Source organism: Alternaria metachromatica, assembly GCF_023757995.1.
Source record: "Alternaria metachromatica strain BMP 0045 chromosome Unknown scaffold_50, whole genome shotgun sequence".
NCBI classification, from domain to species: Eukaryota; Fungi; Ascomycota; class Dothideomycetes; order Pleosporales; family Pleosporaceae; genus Alternaria; species Alternaria metachromatica.
The window spans coordinates 136534-154338 of NW_026055541.1; the positions used below are offsets into that span (position 1 = coordinate 136534).

Genomic DNA, 17805 nt, shown 5'->3' on the forward strand with positions numbered 1-17805 from the left:
TGGGTGTACCTCCCAGCTTTGCAACGCGGAGGCCTCACGCCCAGCAACTGGGCAGCTTTGAGCTACCTCCACCACCCATGCACAAATATCCCTTCACCAACACCGTCACCACATCTCAGTCATCACAGGCTCCGACTACCATAGCCAGCGTTGGCAATCTTCTGACTCCGCCAAATACACACCACAGTGATGTGATAGGCTCATCAGGAGTCTCTACAAGCAGCGCACAGTACTCCACAGCAATGGCATACTCCAACGGGCAGCAGTACATCTACTCCCCGCCAGCGCAGGGATCGGCTGCGCACTACGGGTACCCGGCTGCACATCATCAACAGCAGAACCAATACGGCCAAGCCCGTGGAGGTATGTTTGCTCCACCGCGCAGCGAAGGTCAGCTTGGACGACAAGACTCACTGGGCAAAGGGCTGAATCCGCCATCATATGAGATGAACCAGCAACTTCCACCGTTTACGCCTTCGTCCAACGGAGCGAGCATGCCCTCGATATCCACACAACAACACCACCAACAACATCAACATCAACAACCCCAGCATCAACATCAGCAACACCACCACCAACAGATGATGAGCGCACAAACACCAGTCTCTTCTTCGGCACCACAACAATCGCCTGCCCTTAGCCAGGACTCCTTCAGGCCACCACAGCCACCGACTCCAACATATAGCTACCACACAGCCAGCACTCCCCAGCATTCCAACTTCCCCTATTCTACTGGCCCATCTCCCACACTAAGCCAGCAACAGAGCCCCATCAGCGCTGGTGGATCCATGCATCGGATGTCACCCGCCGTATCCCAAGGCTCCATCCCCTCGATACCTTCCAACAACCCTGCACAATCACCCTACCAATATCAACAAAGGCCACCACTGCAATACCCCGGTAGCCAAGCACCCGTCTTCTCCAACGTCCAGAACCCCAACGGTGGACTGGCACTTGTCGGAGGCCACCCTGCGATGATGCCAGGATTCAACAGCGGTCACGCAGCAGCTATGCCTCATTTCATGGGCCACCCGCAACACCAACAGCCCGCTGCCAACGACCGGCCGTTCAAGTGCGATCAGTGTCCCCAGAGCTTCAACAGGAACCACGACCTGAAGAGGCATAAGAGGATCCATCTTGCCGTCAAGCCTTTCCCTTGCAATCACTGCGACAAGAGCTTCTCGCGGAAGGATGCGCTCAAGGTATGTTTTGTCACTATAATGAACACCGAGCGAATAGACACTAACAGATCAACAGCGACACATACTCGTCAAGGGATGTGGAAAAGCCACCGCCGACGACAACACCAAACGCGAAACTCCGTCGCCCAAAATCGAGGACTCGAAGCACTGATCGCCGAACCTCCGCCGTCCATCACCCTCTTACTCGAAGGAGAGTCCTCGGCCTCTCCTACTTTCAATTCTACTTCTCTTGTATTACTTATTCACCTCCTCCTATACGCTGTCCTATATCCCTCTCGCGCATCTCGCCTGCGCCAAAGGCATCGTTCTGGTTACGACTTATGCATGTTTTATCACGTCCGCTTATTTATTATTTTCTGAACTGGACTACCCTGGGAAACGAACGAACGGAAAGGGGAGTTACGGGACAATTTTTACGCTCGGGCGGATCGCGAATACCTTTTACTTGTTGTTTTATCGCGCTGTGTATGTATGAAGGTATATTTGCATTGGTCACGCGCGTTTCGGTTGTCGATGGTTGTATGTAGTTGGCACCGCATTGCTTCTGTTGTCGTTCGGGTTAGAGATGGGACAACGTTGCAGGAAACTGGTGGTCGGAAGCTTATGGTTCGGTCGGTGCGGACGCCTGCATGTGCTTTCCAGGGTGGGAAGGGGGCTCTGCGCCGACCTTGCTTACGGGTGTAATGTTTCAGGGACGAAGTGGAACACCCACTGTACACCGGGGGTTTTCTTTTTCGCTTCGCTTTTACGGAAGACTGCATTTGCGGTGCGGAGTCAAAACTGCGCGCACTGCATTGCTACCAGCAAAAATACCACATCATGACTTACCTGAAATCTTCCCCAACATGCATTACTATGCCGTGAACTCGCTTTCACCCACATCCATTCAGTCCATCGACTTGAGTCGATACCCCTGCGCAACATCCAGCGAACTTGCGGTGTGAATCGGGTGTGATGTGCTTCACTTTGTTCCCGCAGGTACATGTAGTTAAGTGTGGCATCACTGGCATATATCATCTGCATTATGTTCCTGAAGGAGCGGTCGCGGCATTAAGGTTTTGATTCGTGCAAGGAACGCAAAGACGGTTAAGTGCAGCGAAAAAGAGGTGCGAACCACATTGCCGGTACGAATGGTTCGGCAGGCTCCGGGGGCTGGGAGTGGGTTCGGGTTTGTGGGCGGGCGGCTTGGCACGGACGTGGAAGACGCGCTCGGCGCGTGGACTGCAAACCTCCATTCTACTTCACCTCACTTCATCGCGAAGGGGGACGCGCTTTCACCTCGCCACGATGCGCTTTCATCTCATCTGCCGTCCATGTCAACTCTGCTACGTGATCGGCTGTTGCGGCATGGTAAATTGATGACCTCTAGGTAATGTGTACCTCCTTTACGCTCCTATCAGGCACGCGTTGCTCACTTTCAGTATGAAATCCCATTGTCTGTGTGCTTCAACCCTTGTTATAGCCTTTCTCTTGTCACGGTTCCCTCATGTGATGTTCCCTGGCATGCCTATGTACGGGGTGGGTATGTTATGGGCCAGCTTCCACGCTCACGAGCAAGATCTGCTGGCAACTTCTGCGCAAGGTAAGCGGAAAGCCATTTCAAGAATTCGATGTATCGGTAAGAACACATTTGTTTTGGGTCTTCATCTCTTCTTCTCCTTTTCTTCCGCCCACCTCATACAAGAAAAAACCGACCAGGCCCAGAGCCTACATCAACGTTACGTCACCTACTTCGAGTGTTTTTATGTTGATGTAGGCTGCAGACCTGTTTATTTTTTTCATAGTTGACGTGAGCCGGTCACCTCAGCTATCTCATCATGTTTGGGATCAAGACAATCTTCTCATGGCCCTCAGCGCAATGGCTTGCTGCACCCCAAGAGTCTCGTTTGCGCCTCATTATAGTAGAGCGACACCTTCCTGCTTCTGCAGCTCATGGCCACTGCTGTGGCTGGTGTTGACGTTGCTCCTGCCGCCACCGCGTTTGCATCCGATTGCGCTTCCACAGGGTCTTCGTCTGTGCACTTCCCTCGCAACTTCATTTCTTCACCGACACCAACACTTGCATAGCCGGTCCCATTGTATGCATCCATCTACTTGTTAGCTTCTTGGAGCGAGAGCAGACTCACTTGGCATTGCACATCTAGCCGCCTTTCCCTTCCCGGCCCCGTCTACGGACTCGCTGGCGGTCAAACGATCGGGCGAGCGCCTTCAGTGTCAGCAGCGATAATAAACTACAACAACACACATCATCTCCGTCATGGCCTTGGCCTGATACTCCCCACTGCAGCAACGTCAGCTACCCCAACAACACACCGCAAGCTTTTTACGCTCTTGGACACCCACCTTATCGTCTTGTATCTCTTGGTTCCTCCACCCTTGTATCGTAATCATAACAGCTGCACTACTCGAGGACTTCCACCTTGACCACTGCAAGCCCTTACCCACAACATGGATTCCAGCTTCCATGGCCGCCCACCAACCCGCCGACGCGCGCTCGGTGACGGCACGAACCGCGCAAATGAGGGCCCACGCATCCAGCGCGGGAATGAAAAGCGACGCAACAGTTATGCGTCTTCGTCGCCGCATCCACTTCCCCACAACGAGTCTATAGTCCCGAATGGCACCCTTGCAGTCAGTCACGAACAAGTCTCACCGGAGAACAAGCGTCTGTCCGCCGTTCAAGCCCACGAAGATCGTCCCCACAAGTCGAAGCGCGATTCGGAGATTTCCAATGCGAGCACCAATGCTTCCAGCTCGAACCGCCGACGCAAAACACACATCGGTCCTTGGCAGCTGGGCAGAACTATTGGACGAGGCGGCTGCTCGCGTGTGCGGCTTGTCAGGCACAGCGTCACAGGGCAATATGGTGCTGCGAAGATCATCTCCAAGGCTACAGCCGAGAAGGTGCGCGCTTTGAGCTTGGCCAACCTCATCGCGGAGCAAGAGTCGTCACTCTATCCCGACGGCAAGGTCATCCCATTTGGCCTGGAGCGCGAGATCTGCATCATGAAGCTGCTGGATCATCAAAACATTGTGCGCCTGTATGACATATGGGAGAACCGCGATGAGCTGTAAGTACACCACCGATAACAAACTACTTGTCTAACATGGTTCAGCTACCTCATAATGGAGTTCGTCGAAGGCGGCGAGTTGTTCAGCTACATCCACGAGCAGCATGGCTTGATCGAGATCCATGCCGTACACATCTTCCGTCAGATCATCGCAGCCCTAATCTACTGCCATCGTATCAATATCCATCATCGCGACCTCAAACCCGAGAACATTCTGCTGGACAGAGATACCATGAACGTCAAGCTTGTCGACTTTGGCATGGCTGCGTTGCAGCCTATCGGCAAGAAGCTCACCACACCCTGCGGTAGTCCTCATTATGCAGCACCAGAGGTTATCAAGACTACATCATACGACGGAGGAAAGGCAGATGTATGGAGCTGTGGCGTCATACTGTTCGTCCTGCTTACCGGCACCCCTCCCTTCAACTATTCTGGCGATGAGCGCGATCTAAAGCACCTGTTTCGCGATATTGCCGCGGCGAAGTATGTCATGCCCGACAGCATCTCCAGAGAGGCCCAAGACCTCATTGGAAAGATACTCGTCGCTGATCCGAACCGTCGTATCTCTATCGATGAGATCTGGGACCACCCATTCTTGCGCAAGTATCAGCAAGAGCTGAATTTCGTGGGAGAGAATGTCAACGTCGACTACTGGACTGGCCCCCTTCCTGCCATCGCCGAGTGGACGACTCTCGAACGCACTTCCGTTGACCGCGAGATATTGCGGTACCTGCGTACACTCTGGCATAGTGAGAAGGAGGAGACACTGATCCAGAAGTTGTTGAGTAAAGAGTAAGCATCCTCCTTACTGGGTTCATGTGCATCTACTAATACCTGAAACAGGCCAAATCAAGAGAAGTACTTCTACTCTGCACTTCTGAAGTACCACACCGATCAACTGGAGAACTACCAACCGGACGCACACCATGTCGTAGCCCACTCCAATAGCGACCATCACCATAACACGCGGCATTCGCCCACACGGAGGGACATGGAGGAGCTTCCGACAAATAGCAATGCTCATAAGCGCTCGCAGTCCACGTATTCGATTATGCACAACGAGCATCTCTACTCGAAGCACAGCCTCTACGAGTCGCCTGTCTCTGAAGCTAGCTACGACCCATACCGAGCCTCACGGCAGCCCATCGTTCCCATTCCCGAAGACGCTCCACTCAACCAGAATGTCACAGTTCATCGGGGACAGAGCGGTCGCAGCGAAAAGCTTCGTCCTACCACAGCTTTGGGACATCATACAGGAAGCTCGTTACGCGTTCAAGCTCTGCGGAACAACTCTAAGCGTAGTTCCGCACTGTCCCGCGGCTCTTCACGAAGCACGCCTTCCAACCAGAGTACTCCATCTCATCGCGCTCCTTCGATACAGCGACGCTCTATGTCTCGTTCGTCCATCGCGAGCTCACACTGGCCTAGTAGCCCACCTGTTGCTGCTCGATCCGCTGGTATGGGTAAGCGAGGTGTGAGCTTTTCGCATCTGCGTGATCGTCGGACTTCAGCAGCGACAACTAGCAGTTGGCAGACGGAGGTTGGATCTTGTGCCGACTACATGTCTCATAGGCCTCACACGTCTATTGGGTCGTACGGCCCGTCTATCAAGACAAGCACGACTCGGTCAACCCCTAGGCCAAGAGCTCGTATGAGCTCAGAGACGCCGCGCTTGAAGCTCCGCAAGCCAGAGAGCCCTACCAAGTACATCCAAGGCGAGGCTCGGAAGGTTAGCATGGAGTTGGGTAAAGTCATGGAAGAGGCCTTCAACCGCTCTTCAGTCGGTTCGAGCGTTCGTTCAGATGCTTACCACGATGCCTCGCAATATGATAGCCCTCCAACTTCATTCTCCAATACCCGCGACTCAGGTGGTAGTACTCTGGCCGCTACCCCAGGTGCTAAGCTACTCTTTGGAGAGCGGCCATTACCACCAACTCCCGCCGAGACACCCACTACTTTCCTGCAGCGAAAGTTGGCGGAGACGCGTGCAGACATCGTCCGACGACGGAACGAGGATGACGATACCACTGAACATTTTAACGAGGTTCTTGAACATCTCGATCGCTTAATGGTGCCTGGGGTTGGAGGAAAGCGTACAGTTTCTGCTCCTGCGAAGTCTCCCGAGTGTAAACCGCTGCGTGCCATCCCGGAGGAAGTGAAGGTCGACGGTGGAAATGGGTTTGATATCCATGTTCCCCAACGTCGAGCTGTCACTGACCCCGTCAGGCCTCTTGGTCGTCGTGTGGTAACCGACCAGCAGCAGACTATCCGTATCGTCGATGGATCGCCCACCCGTGTCGCGCCTCTGAACATCCGCAAGCGCAGTGGTGCAAGCTTGAAGACGAATGCGACTAACGAGGTGCCTGCTGTACCTTTGATTCGGTCATATGAGAATGGACAGCACGATCTGCAAGCTCCACGTATGAACGAGGCCGCTCCCGTTCTCCAGAAGCAGAACACGCTGCTTAAGAAGAAGAAGTCGCTGTGGTTCCGTCGCAATACCGGCGAGCAAGAGCGTGATCAAGAGAACAAGGAGAACCAAGTCAAGAAGAAGCAGTCAAACACTCTCCTCCAGATCCCAGAGGCATGGCAGGGTCTCGATGACCGCATCAAGGCTGATCGTGCACCATTCACGAACATTGAGAGCGAGAAGCTTGATCATAAGGGTGTAGATGGTAGCAGCGGAAGCGAATTCCCCATGCGCAACAGCAGTTCAGCTGCCGCGAAGAGCGATGGTTCGACTCGCAAAGGCTTCTTCGCCTTCTTTGGCAAGAAGAAGGACGACAAGGGCAAGAAGCCAATGGAGTTAGGAGGTGGGTTCATTCTTTTTACTTCTACTTCTGATCAAACACTAACATGCTTTCAGGACTCAACTTCAGCTCATCTTCAATCCTGTCCAACTTCGACATCAGTTCTGACAACAATAACGATACAGCTCGTACTGGTCCACCGGAAATGCAGATGAACTGGCTATCACGCTTCCTCCACATCAAGCCTGCCAGCAAGACGCTATGCTTCCAGATCGGTCGTGGCAAAGTTCGTCAGGACCTTGTTCGCCTGTTGCGCGACTGGCAGCGATTCGGCGTACAGGACGTCTCACTGGACCGCGCATCAAACTCGATCAACGCGCGCATTGACAAGAGCAACCGTAAGTGCCCACCATCCCGAGTGTGTCTTCTGTTCAGCGGATAGCGTCTGCAACACTGGCGGTTCGAAGTGGAGATGCTCGAAGCCGAGCTTGTATGGCGATGTAATGCTGCGATTTACTTCTATAACCTACGCAAATCCATGCTAACACCTTCTCTCTCACAGACCTCAAGATCAAGCCCGTAACCTTCGTTATCGAGCTGTTCGTCGTACTCGAACACGGACGCCGCGCCAACCTCTGCCTCGCCCGCTTCACGCAAACCCGCGGCGCAGCCTCTAGCTTCCGCAAAGTCGTCGATATTGTCGAGGACGTCTGCCGCGCTCGCTGCATGCTGGTTGAGGACGAGGAGAAGAGAGCTTCGATGATGGAGGTCTTGGACTAGGATACCAAGATGAAGAAACATGAAGATGATGATGATAATGACGGAGCGGGGTGTTTGGATACCAGATGGCATACTTCTTCCCTCTTGTGAGTAGGGTTTAGGGAGTGTATTGTGCTTTGAGTCTGGGTATCTTGTTTGTAGTAGGAGATGGGAGATTGGTGGATTGTCGATAATGGAGCATCTGCTGAATACGCTTTCACTTGCTCTTGTGTTGGCGTGTGGGTGGTTGAGATAATGTTGGTTTACTTGTACACGTATACTCCCTCCCGGCGCCGAAGATAACGTCTAATACGTAATAATAATACTCGCTTCTGCGATTACTATCATACTTTCGTGCATGTGAAGGTGTCTACATGGCACTTTTGATAGATATATGACCACCATGGGCGGGACGCATTAGGTACTCAAGCATTGTGCCTTTGACATTGGAGCACTTGTCAGGCCGTCGTATGCGGAAGATCCGTACTCAGATTAGCAGCGGCGGACACGAAAACATGCCGTAGCCGTCTGCCAGGCCAGTGAATAGCTCAATGATGAGGATTTGGAGACATGTATTCTGCTGGCTCACGAGGCTTCGTGATCTCTCTGCTTGTGATGATGTACATCACAACAGTGTCGCGCAGACAAGAGTGTTAAACAGAAGAGATGACGGCACATACATTAACATCACGCGTACGGGTGATAGGTGTCTTTTGTTATGTCCTAGACAAGCGGAGTTCTCGAGATGTTAAAGGTGGCATACGATAGAGAGCATCATGGCATTAGTCGCAGTATTGCAATCATTCGGTTCAGTGCTATACATGCTGATCAACTCGCCAGGATGCCTGCATATGCCGCCGTTGTCTGGACTACTTCTTACATGCAGGACCTCTAGTATGTCATACCATCCTGGCTGCTGCGGTGGCGCCTCACAATCCTGTCGTACTATACATGCACATGTGAGTTCAAGCTCTTCCGGTGTTCGTGAGGACGTGGTATTGCATTTGCCCTATGGCGCCAGACGCTAATGTGGACAGTGTCCGGCACACCGATCCAAAAAGAGGTGAAGAAGCCATGATGCCATTCCATTCATTCCATTTTCCGTAGTGTGTTTGTTCGGAAGAGAGATTCAGAGAGTAAAGGAACACCGAGTCATCCCGAAAAACCAGCCATAACCCAGACTATGCACGCCATATCGAACCCAGCTTAACGAGTCCTTGCCTGCACCTTTGGTGCGGCACCCTTGGCACCCTGCTTGCTGACCTTGGCGGCGTTGCCTCGTGCGGACGCGGCGGCGTTCTTGGCCTTCTCAGCCTTCTTCGCCGACTCGGCAGCGGCCTTCTTCTCCTTGCCCTCCTTGATGGCAGCGGTGCGGGCGGCGGTACGGGCCTCGGGACGTTGGCTGCGGCGCTCCTTGATTACGTCGAGCGAAGCACCGACGATGGCACGCTGGTGCTTGACTGTGCGGCGGGTACGCTTCTTGGCGACTTCCTGTTGGAGAGATAGCGGTTAGCGCAGTCCGCGATGAGGGAATGGAGATGCATGTTGCGATGAGAGCAACATCGCCGCTGAGGATGTTTGCCATGCCCAAGTCTGTCCGCAGTACAGACTGATGTCATAGTTCACTGTCTCTCAAACATGTCCCAGCGGCGTGTATATGAGTTCGCGCGACTAACCTCAGAGATACCCTTCTTGTGCGCCCTTCGGTAGAGAGTGGTCCAGTGAATCTTGCGAGGGTTCTTGCGCTGGAGGAAAAGGGACTCGGTCTTTCCGTTCTGGAAGCGGAAGATCTTGCTGTCACCACGGATGTAGAGCTTGCCCTGTTTATACCATCAGCGAATGTCCGACCCATTGTAGTGTTCCATCCCCGTCCGCCAGGTGTTCGCGTTGTCGCCGTCGCGATGGCGGGATTTCGACGTCTGAGGGGCGAGCGGCGAGACGTGGAGGGGCAATGTAACGCACCTTGCCCGGGTAGATCTTTTGACCGCTGAAGGAATCGTCGTAGGTACGCATGTTGGCGGTGTTGGCGTGATACCTGTGTGTTAGTCGTGGGGTTGTCGTCGGTCGCGAATTCAATATTGCAACTCCGTAAGAGACGTGTGGGCGGGCTAAGCCTGGGCAGGCTAGTCCCTTGGCGCTGGCGCGGTGGCTGGTGAGCGCCTCACCAAACGCCTTTCACTCACCCACACACCGCGATGCAACTCCAACGCGACAGTTATTCTTCATTGCAAAGTGTACAGTGGTACTTGTGGACTCTAGGCATCTGTCAATCACTTTTACGCATTCGTACGAGAGCTGCCAATCCGCCTCTCTTGTCGCACGGCCGCCTTCACAGCAATCACTCACCACAAGCGAATGTATTTTCTTTCTTCATCGGCGAACTTGTTTACTGAATAGTCCGATATCGTCTCATAGTTGCGCAGATGCATTACCCGGGTCTCTTTCTAGCGCTGGATCTCATGAAGATGCTCAGGCTACTGCGGTCCTTCCACCTCAACCAGCGCGGGCTGAAGATCCCCTAGATCATGACCCTAGGTCTCGACAAAGAACCTAGTGATACACCTTCAGCGCGATATTAGAAGAGCCTATGACAACATCGTTCACGGCGTTTGTGTGGATGCCTAATCCATCCTTCACTCTATCCGCCCCACCCACACGCCATGATTTCTACGTCATTTTTGTTATCTTGGTACATTCGGAAGGCACTCGCATGCTTTCATGCCCGGCTGATGTGATCTAGATGATCAAGCTAATGTATACAGCAAGGGCCACTGTCAAAACAGCTCGAGAAGGTTTGCCACTGCCGGATTCGTCAGACCGCATTACTGTGGGCGGTAAGACCATCGAGAGACCATCGAAGCAGCCAGCGACATTCTAGCTATCACACCGCAAATTTAGAAGAGAAATGAGTGAAACAGCTTGTGAAGAACGTTCGGTGCTAGTTCCACCGTGTGCTCTCTCCGTTTGTCCTGTAAGGCCTAGAATACTCATGAATTTACAGCTCAATATTGTTCCAATCACCGAATACATATAAGACTTCATCAAGACCAGCAACAAAAAAATCATTTCCGATGTCACTTGTTATGGATCCTTCATCACACAAAGTTTCGGTTGCGTCCGCCGGTTCCGGTATGCAGTTACGAGAGCATGGCGATACAACGTTTGACCCGATAACGCATCGTCTCGTCACTGCATCGACGCCACGGTCTGCACGAGCAAATGCAGCCATATCTACCTCTACTCTACACGACCAAGATCTGGTAGATGTCATGGCCGAGCTTGAACGTCATCAGTCTGATCACCGAGCGGCCTTCGCCTTCGAGATGGCCCAAGGCGGCCGTATCCATCCGTTGAATGAGGACGAATTAAGACACTTCCGCAAGGAAAGAGATGGTGTCTTTGGACCTTCTCAGTGGGATACGCCGAACCTCAACGGGGAGTTGCCGTTCACTTTCACATCGCTACCCAACCTTGCGGCAGTCGAAAAAGCGATCAAAGGCGACATTGGAGGTGAGAATCACTTCCGATTTGCACCTTCGCGTGGCTCGCCAGAAGACGATGCAAACGCTGTTATGCACTTGCTCGACAACATCGGTAATCCGAGGTACTCTGAGCCTGGCGCGGTTGTCCATATGCAGTCGCCTTCCTTCAATCAGAAGAAGCGCTGGTTGACAGGATGGGAAGGGGACGGTGTACTGGGCCAGTCAGACTTTCAGATGACTGTTGCTCCATCAGGCGAGGTATTCGAAATGGAGTACTATGAACACCACTTCTCCACGACGCTGTTGACCGGCTCAAAAGTATGGTTCACTTTTCCCCCGCTCCAAGCCAATCTAGACATTCTCCGCAAAGCGTACGAAGGTATGCATGACAGCAACACCCCACACGTTCCCCTGGATGTTCTTTCGGAAATGCAACATGGCATTGCAATCATTCAGAAGCCAGGACAGACCCTCCTGCTCCCACCATACTGGTCCCACATGATATTCTGTACCGAGACATCAACATCGTGTAGTTTCTCTTTAGCAACCGCGGCGCAATTCATGTACCGCATCAAGCACATGGATCTGTGGGTCAGCCACAATCTCTTCTGGGACACAGGAGAACAGCTACAATCCCACCTCGTGCGCTATGCCTCGGAGCTCGCAACTCATTTCGCTTCCATTATGACAGGCGATCTCAAGCGCTTCAAAGTCGCCCCTGTGCAGAACCAGATATGCAGCGAATGGGTCAAGACTGGACCGAAAGAGGCCCCAGAATTTGAGAACATGAAAGAGAAGATTGGTGTACTGTTGTCACTGATTGATGATGAAGAAGAGAGAGAGAGAATAGATGATGAGATCCGACATGCGTGGATTGAGTTCATGGAGGAGAAGCGCAAAAAGAGACCAGAATGCCGGCTATGTCGCGTACGTATCGAGCACATGCCAGCGGGAGAGACGCCAGATGAGCGGCTGGCACGACATGTCACCGACGTGCACTGCTCGTACGAGGAGTAATCATTTCGACATGTCCGCCGCAGCGAGAGGTGCACTACTTTGGTGCATCAAATTTTGAAGGTCTTATTCTTATTCCCGGGACGTTCCACAACTGTCATGGAAGAATTCAAATACCTCGCCCGCCCATCTCACGCCACTATCATTCACTATTAGTATAAAGACCCACGTCGCACAATGCGAGTCAAGTCGTCGCAGCCGCGCAACCACAGTGAGGGAGAAGAGCATCGGATCGGTCCCTGCCATCCGACACTAAACCGCCCGGGCCGGCCGCCATCTTCAACCACCAAGCCCAAACAGGTCTAACAAGCGGAAACGACCCACGACTTGAGCTCATGCCCCCGCACACTACACCCTGAAATCTTTTGCCTCCGGTGGACTAGACCGCCGCCATTCTGGCAGCTAGAATGCGCCATTGTCAGCAACCGATACTTTTGTACAAAGCTGAGCGGCGGCTGAAGAAATTTCCTCGAACCTGAATGGAAGGCTTGATCTACGACCGAGGTTCGGCTCGTACCTGCAGATGAAGATGCAGTAGTGGAGAAGGCATTATGTAGACATGTTCTAGGTCGGAGGGGATGGCCAAATCAAGTACCTATATAAGCAGAGTATGTAATGAACGAACGGGACGGCAGACAAGAAGATATTACAACACGAATCTCAAATTTACCTATTAGTTGACCAAATTTCTACCCACCTCCTACCCACCTACCCACATCTCCAAAACCTCCATCAGGGACGATCCAAAAACTACGCTTCACCATCGACAAAGCCTGTCTTAACACCCCTACACATACCTAAAATGCGCTTCCTCTCCACCCTCCTGAGCACCACCCTCAGCCTCCTCACCATCACCTCCGCCGCCTTAACAATGAACACCACAAACGGCATGGGCACCACACCCACCCAACGCTACGTCATCTCCGCCTCGCAAGCACAAACCGTCATCGACGCCGCCGTTTCCAACGCCACATCCCTCCAGATCCCCGAGAACATCGCCATCGTAGATCCCTCTGGCCTACTCGTCGCTTTCCACCGCATGGACAACGCATTCATCGGCTCCATCGACATTTCGCAGAAGAAGGCTCGCACGGCTGTGCTGTTCAATGGGTTGTATGCCAGTGCGGATTTGTATGCGGCGGTGCAGCCTGGTGCGCCGCTTTATGATGTGCAGAATACGAATGGCGGGTTGATCGCTTTTGGGGGTGGGATACCGATTTACCTCGAGGGAAAGTTGATTGGGGGTGTGGGTGTTAGTGGAGGGAGCGTGGAGCAGGATTTGAGTGTTGCGAATGCGGGTGTGGAGGCTTTGGGGGCGAGCACGAAGGCATAGGCCCATGGGGTAGCCGTAGAGGGCTGTATTCGATGTTTAGGTCGCTAGCGAAGATACTGTGACCCTGAACTCATCACCCATGCCTCACCCCGACTCACACTGTGATAACGACACATTCGCGCTCAGCATGCATTCCCACTATCCTCTCTCTTCTGGCGCTTTGGCCCCCGGTCAAACGATTGGGGAAACCCTCCTCCAAGCCGCTGCAGGTCCCCATTCCGCGCCACTTCCTCCGCAAACATGAAACTGCCAAATGCACATCAGCACGTCAGGCTTGGGAAGTTACCTCATGAGCTCATACGTCTGGCTCCTCTCCATGCCTTCTATCGCATCCTTGGCATCGAGCCTCGTTTCCTCTCTGACACCCTCCATCTCCGCGATCGCCGCGAACCGCTCTTTCCAGAGCGCCCATCTTTCTTTGCTGAACTCGCTTTTGCCCTTCCACAGTTCGCCGCCGCGTCCTGGGTTGCCTTGCTTTTTATCAGTAGGCGTGAGATCCTTTTCCATGCGGAAGAGGTCGTGGCCGTAGGCTATTATCCAAGCTGCAGCTGCGGGAACGTTTGCGTCGTATTTTTGGTTGGCTGTCGACATCGGCTCATCGATGGGAGGTGTCTCGAGAGCTTCCCGCAGCGCGAAGATGGCGTACATGGAGAGATCGTAGATATGTTCCCTTGCTACAAAGGCGAAGAAGTAGTTCATGTTCGTCCAAGCTTGCACCTCCGTCTCGATGAAGCCTTCGTGAGCGGCCGGCGCGTCGTTGAAGGCCTCACGACAGGCCATGCCAAAGTCGGTCATTTCCTTGTAGAGGTAGTCATACTCCTTGTTGCCCGGTATTGAGTGCTTCTTGAATGCTTCGAGCAACTCGATGAGTTGGTGGTGCTGTGTTCGGGCGCCGTCGCGGAATGTTGATCGTCTTGCTGAGTGAATGATGCTGGTCCATAGGTCCATGAAGTCGACATCGTCGAGTTTGGCCTCCTTGATCTTTTCATCAATCGGTCCGAGTATGCGCGCCGTCGCTTCTTTCACGTCGATCTTCTCGCTGAGGTAGTCTTGGATCAACGGGTAGTACGCGCTGTCTTCTTTTGGACGGAACCATCCTCTTATCTTTGCAATCTGGTCGATTTGATCTGCCTCGTTCTGGAGGGTTGGGAGGATATCCTGGATCCACTGGTTTTGTTGCTAGAACAGAATATTAATTATGAGCTAAAATGAAATCATTACGAGCAAATACCGCTATGCGAGCCATCGTTCTGATCGGTGAAGCGAGACGTGGTGATCTTAGGCTGGTGGGATGAGACAAAGGTACACGGTGTTTCCTTCTAGTGATGTCATACGCGGCGGTACCACGGTCAGTCCTACTAATCCCACGTGTATGCCTCGTTAAGGCAGCTGGTGACCTATGCCGGACCAGTCGAAGTGCGCTATGAGGCATCCCTTTCTGAAAGTGGATACACACGGCCAGTGTGTGTTGATAGGCGCGGAGCATCGTCCGCGTAACGGAAGGCAGGCGTTCGGTTGGCTGGACAGGTGCATGGTACAAGAGCGGCTGTTACACCTGTAGCAACCACGCCTATAGTATAGCCGATCCGCGCTATGATGGTCCTTTGAAGTGCGATGATCAGGATCGAAGCAGGAAGTCTTAAGAGAAGCTGATCGCCGAACGTGTGGGTGATCAACCCGAAGCTGTCGGTAAACAAGGGTCCTCGGAATGCCGGGGACGGGCTTCCCGCAACCTTGGAACGTGTCTTTCTTTGCCCGCGGGGCATACCTGCATCGCACGGCAGTGATAAGGCGAGCGTCAAAAACAATTCAATTTCAAAGCTTGAGTGAGATTCGGTGATCGAAGGGGAAGTTTTTGCAGTTCATGAAGTCAGCGATGGCCTCGGAAGGTATTCGCTATTCCGCAGTACCACCTGGGTACTGTACCCTCAAAACTACGATGTATTCTTCAATCCTGTCTTACAGCAACAATGAAGTGAGCTGTTGACTGGGGCTTGGGCTTGGTATCGGCTCGATCTGGTCAAAGAGATTCCTTTCTTACAGCTTCGCACCCTTCTCCCTCTCCGCCAAAGCTCTCAAATCCTTTCTAAGAATCTTGCCTGCCGGGCTCTTGGGAATCTCATCTAAGAATATCACCTAAAAATGGGTACACAAAGTCAGTATTTCTCTCACATACAATTCGAGCGCGGAGGCTACTTACACCTCCCCTCAACTGTTTATGCCCAGCAACCTTCCCCTTGACGAATTCAACAACGTCTTTAGACGAGATCTTACTCTTGTCAGCGACAACGTATGCTCTCGGCACCTCATTCGTCCCATCTTCTGTCAGCACCCCAATAACAGCGGCATCCAGCACGAGCGGATGACTGAGCAACACGGCTTCCAACTCCGCCGGCGCGACCTGTAGACCCTTGTACTTGATGAGTTCCTGAAGATAAGCAGTCAGCGTATGGGCCACGACCTTCGCACAGCTGGACTCGCCTTCTTTCGATCTACTATGTAGAACATCCCATCCCTAAACTCCGCGATATCACCCGTATGAAACCAGCCATCCAGAGTGAAAGCCTCTCTATCCGCCTCTTCATTCCGATAATACCCTTTACACACCACGGGCCCTTTCACCAACACCTCCCCAGCCATCCCCTCTTCCACATCTCCTCCCTCATCATCAACAAGTCTAGCCCTCATATTCGGCAACAACATAGCCACACTCCCCGTATCATCCCGCATCCCAGGCGTCATAATCGTCGCACTCCCCGTCGTCTCACTCAAGCCCCAGGTCTGATCCACAAAACACTCCTCACCACCAAGTTTCTGGCTCGCCGCGTATTGGAGGTCTCGTCCTAGTGGCGCGGCACCTGAAACACAAAATTCTAGGGAAGCGAATTGGGTGGTTGCTAGGGGACTTTTGGCGATTAGGAGAAGGATGGGGGGGACGGTGAAGAAGAAGGTTATGCGGTAGAGGGCGTTGTAGGATAGAAAGGAGGGGCAGTCGAAGCGCGGCATCCAGTATACGGTTCCGCCGAGGTAGAAGGGGTTTATGAGGTAGCCTTGTACGCCGGCTATGTGGGCGGTGGGGAGGTCTGGTGGGGGGTGGGATGGGATGTCAGTGTACAGCTATCTCAAATTGCAATATCGTATGAGGGAAGATAAACGTACGGGCGATTGTCCGGTATTCAAAACCCGGACGTTTCTCTTTCACCCACGCCTTCATCATATCCCCCGTACTAACAGTCTGGCTCACAATATTGCGGTGTGAAAGCTTTACTCCCTTGGGTAATCCAGTCGTTCCGGAGCTATAAATCAGCACTATCAAACTCTCGTCCAGCTCTTTCCGATCCGTAATTCGCGTCCACGGCAGTAAATCTCCTCCATCAATGATGTTCTGCCCCGGCCTCCCATCTTTACCAACAATCTTCAACGTCCATTCCCTCCCCTCACTCATAAGCAGTACGCGCCCGCCTCCACCCTGACCCCACCCAGCGTCCTCTGCAGCTCTGATCGTAGTCTCCAGGGTAGCTTGACAAGTGACAAGAATCTTCGAGCTGGCACCTTGTAGTTGCTTGGCTAGTTCGCTGGCTGTGCTTGCTGCGGAGGCAGCGGAGAAGATACCGCCTGCTCCGATAATTCCATACGCGAGAACAGGGAGGAGGTAGTGGCCTGTTGAGATAACGGAGCACACATCTCTTCCTGGGCCATAGGCGCCGATACCAAAGTGCTTGCGGAGGGCGGCTGAGGTGGCTTGGGTTAGGTGGCGGGCGCGCGATGTGGTTAGGATTAGACTTGGGTCTGCGGCTGAGACGTGAAGGGGAGTGTCTGGTTTGGCTAGGCTGTGTTCGGAGTCTACAAGGAGACGTGTTGTTAGTTGAGGAGGTTGTTGGGGTAGTATCAGGTGCTTTTGCAGTGGTGGGCGTACCGAATAGAAGCGTTAGTACATCGAGGTCAGGGATCGGGTAGCATTTCTCGGAACGATAGATGATTCCATCAGCCGTCTTCTCTACAACGGTAGCCATATTACTGCGAGGCTCCTTCCTACTCAAACACAATATTTGCGAATGCAACTAATAAAGCCCGACGAACGAAGCAGAAATGGCCCCTACGGTCAAAGGTACCACAGGACGTTGTTCTCGTGTATTCGGTTATATATACTCTAGCTAGAGTAGCTGCACAATCGCCCTGTTATAGCGACGCGTT

The 17805-nt window shown here is 53.0% G+C and overlaps 6 protein-coding genes across 6 annotated transcripts; 4 read left to right on the forward strand and 2 right to left on the reverse strand.

Annotated features, from left to right (window-relative positions):
- Positions 1–242: 242 nt before the first annotated feature.
- Positions 243–1353, forward strand: J4E83_010725 (uncharacterized protein; the record flags this gene model as incomplete). Its single annotated transcript, XM_049337605.1, has 2 exons — positions 243–1202; positions 1258–1353. The coding sequence occupies 2 exons, from the start codon at positions 243–245 to the stop codon at positions 1351–1353; spliced, it is 1056 nt and encodes a 351-aa protein (XP_049183291.1).
- Positions 1354–3650: 2297 nt separating this feature from the next.
- On the forward strand, positions 3651–7803 carry J4E83_010726 (uncharacterized protein; the record flags this gene model as incomplete). The annotated part of the gene is made up of 5 exons (XM_049337606.1): positions 3651–4273; positions 4319–5065; positions 5117–7086; positions 7140–7421; positions 7586–7803. The coding sequence occupies 5 exons, from the start codon at positions 3651–3653 to the stop codon at positions 7801–7803; spliced, it is 3840 nt and encodes a 1279-aa protein (XP_049183292.1).
- Positions 7804–8988: 1185 nt separating this feature from the next.
- RPL24 (60S ribosomal protein L24) lies at positions 8989–9795 on the reverse strand (the record flags this gene model as incomplete). The annotated part of the gene is made up of 3 exons (XM_049337607.1): positions 8989–9273; positions 9459–9602; positions 9745–9795. 3 exons carry the CDS (start codon positions 9793–9795, stop codon positions 8989–8991), a joined length of 480 nt encoding a protein of 159 aa, XP_049183293.1.
- A 1070-nt stretch (positions 9796–10865) lies between these two features.
- Positions 10866–12281, forward strand: J4E83_010728 (uncharacterized protein; the record flags this gene model as incomplete). Its single annotated transcript, XM_049337608.1, has 1 exon — positions 10866–12281. The coding sequence occupies one exon, from the start codon at positions 10866–10868 to the stop codon at positions 12279–12281; it is 1416 nt and encodes a 471-aa protein (XP_049183294.1).
- Positions 12282–13080: 799 nt separating this feature from the next.
- J4E83_010729 (uncharacterized protein) lies at positions 13081–13611 on the forward strand (the record flags this gene model as incomplete). Its single annotated transcript, XM_049337609.1, has 1 exon — positions 13081–13611. One exon carries the CDS (start codon positions 13081–13083, stop codon positions 13609–13611), a length of 531 nt encoding a protein of 176 aa, XP_049183295.1.
- A 282-nt stretch (positions 13612–13893) lies between these two features.
- J4E83_010730 (uncharacterized protein) lies at positions 13894–17624 on the reverse strand (the record flags this gene model as incomplete). The annotated part of the gene is made up of 5 exons (XM_049337610.1): positions 13894–14790; positions 15812–16039; positions 16402–16694; positions 16771–17352; positions 17528–17624. The coding sequence occupies 5 exons, from the start codon at positions 17622–17624 to the stop codon at positions 13894–13896; spliced, it is 2097 nt and encodes a 698-aa protein (XP_049183296.1).
- Between the last annotated feature and the right edge of the window lie 181 nt (positions 17625–17805).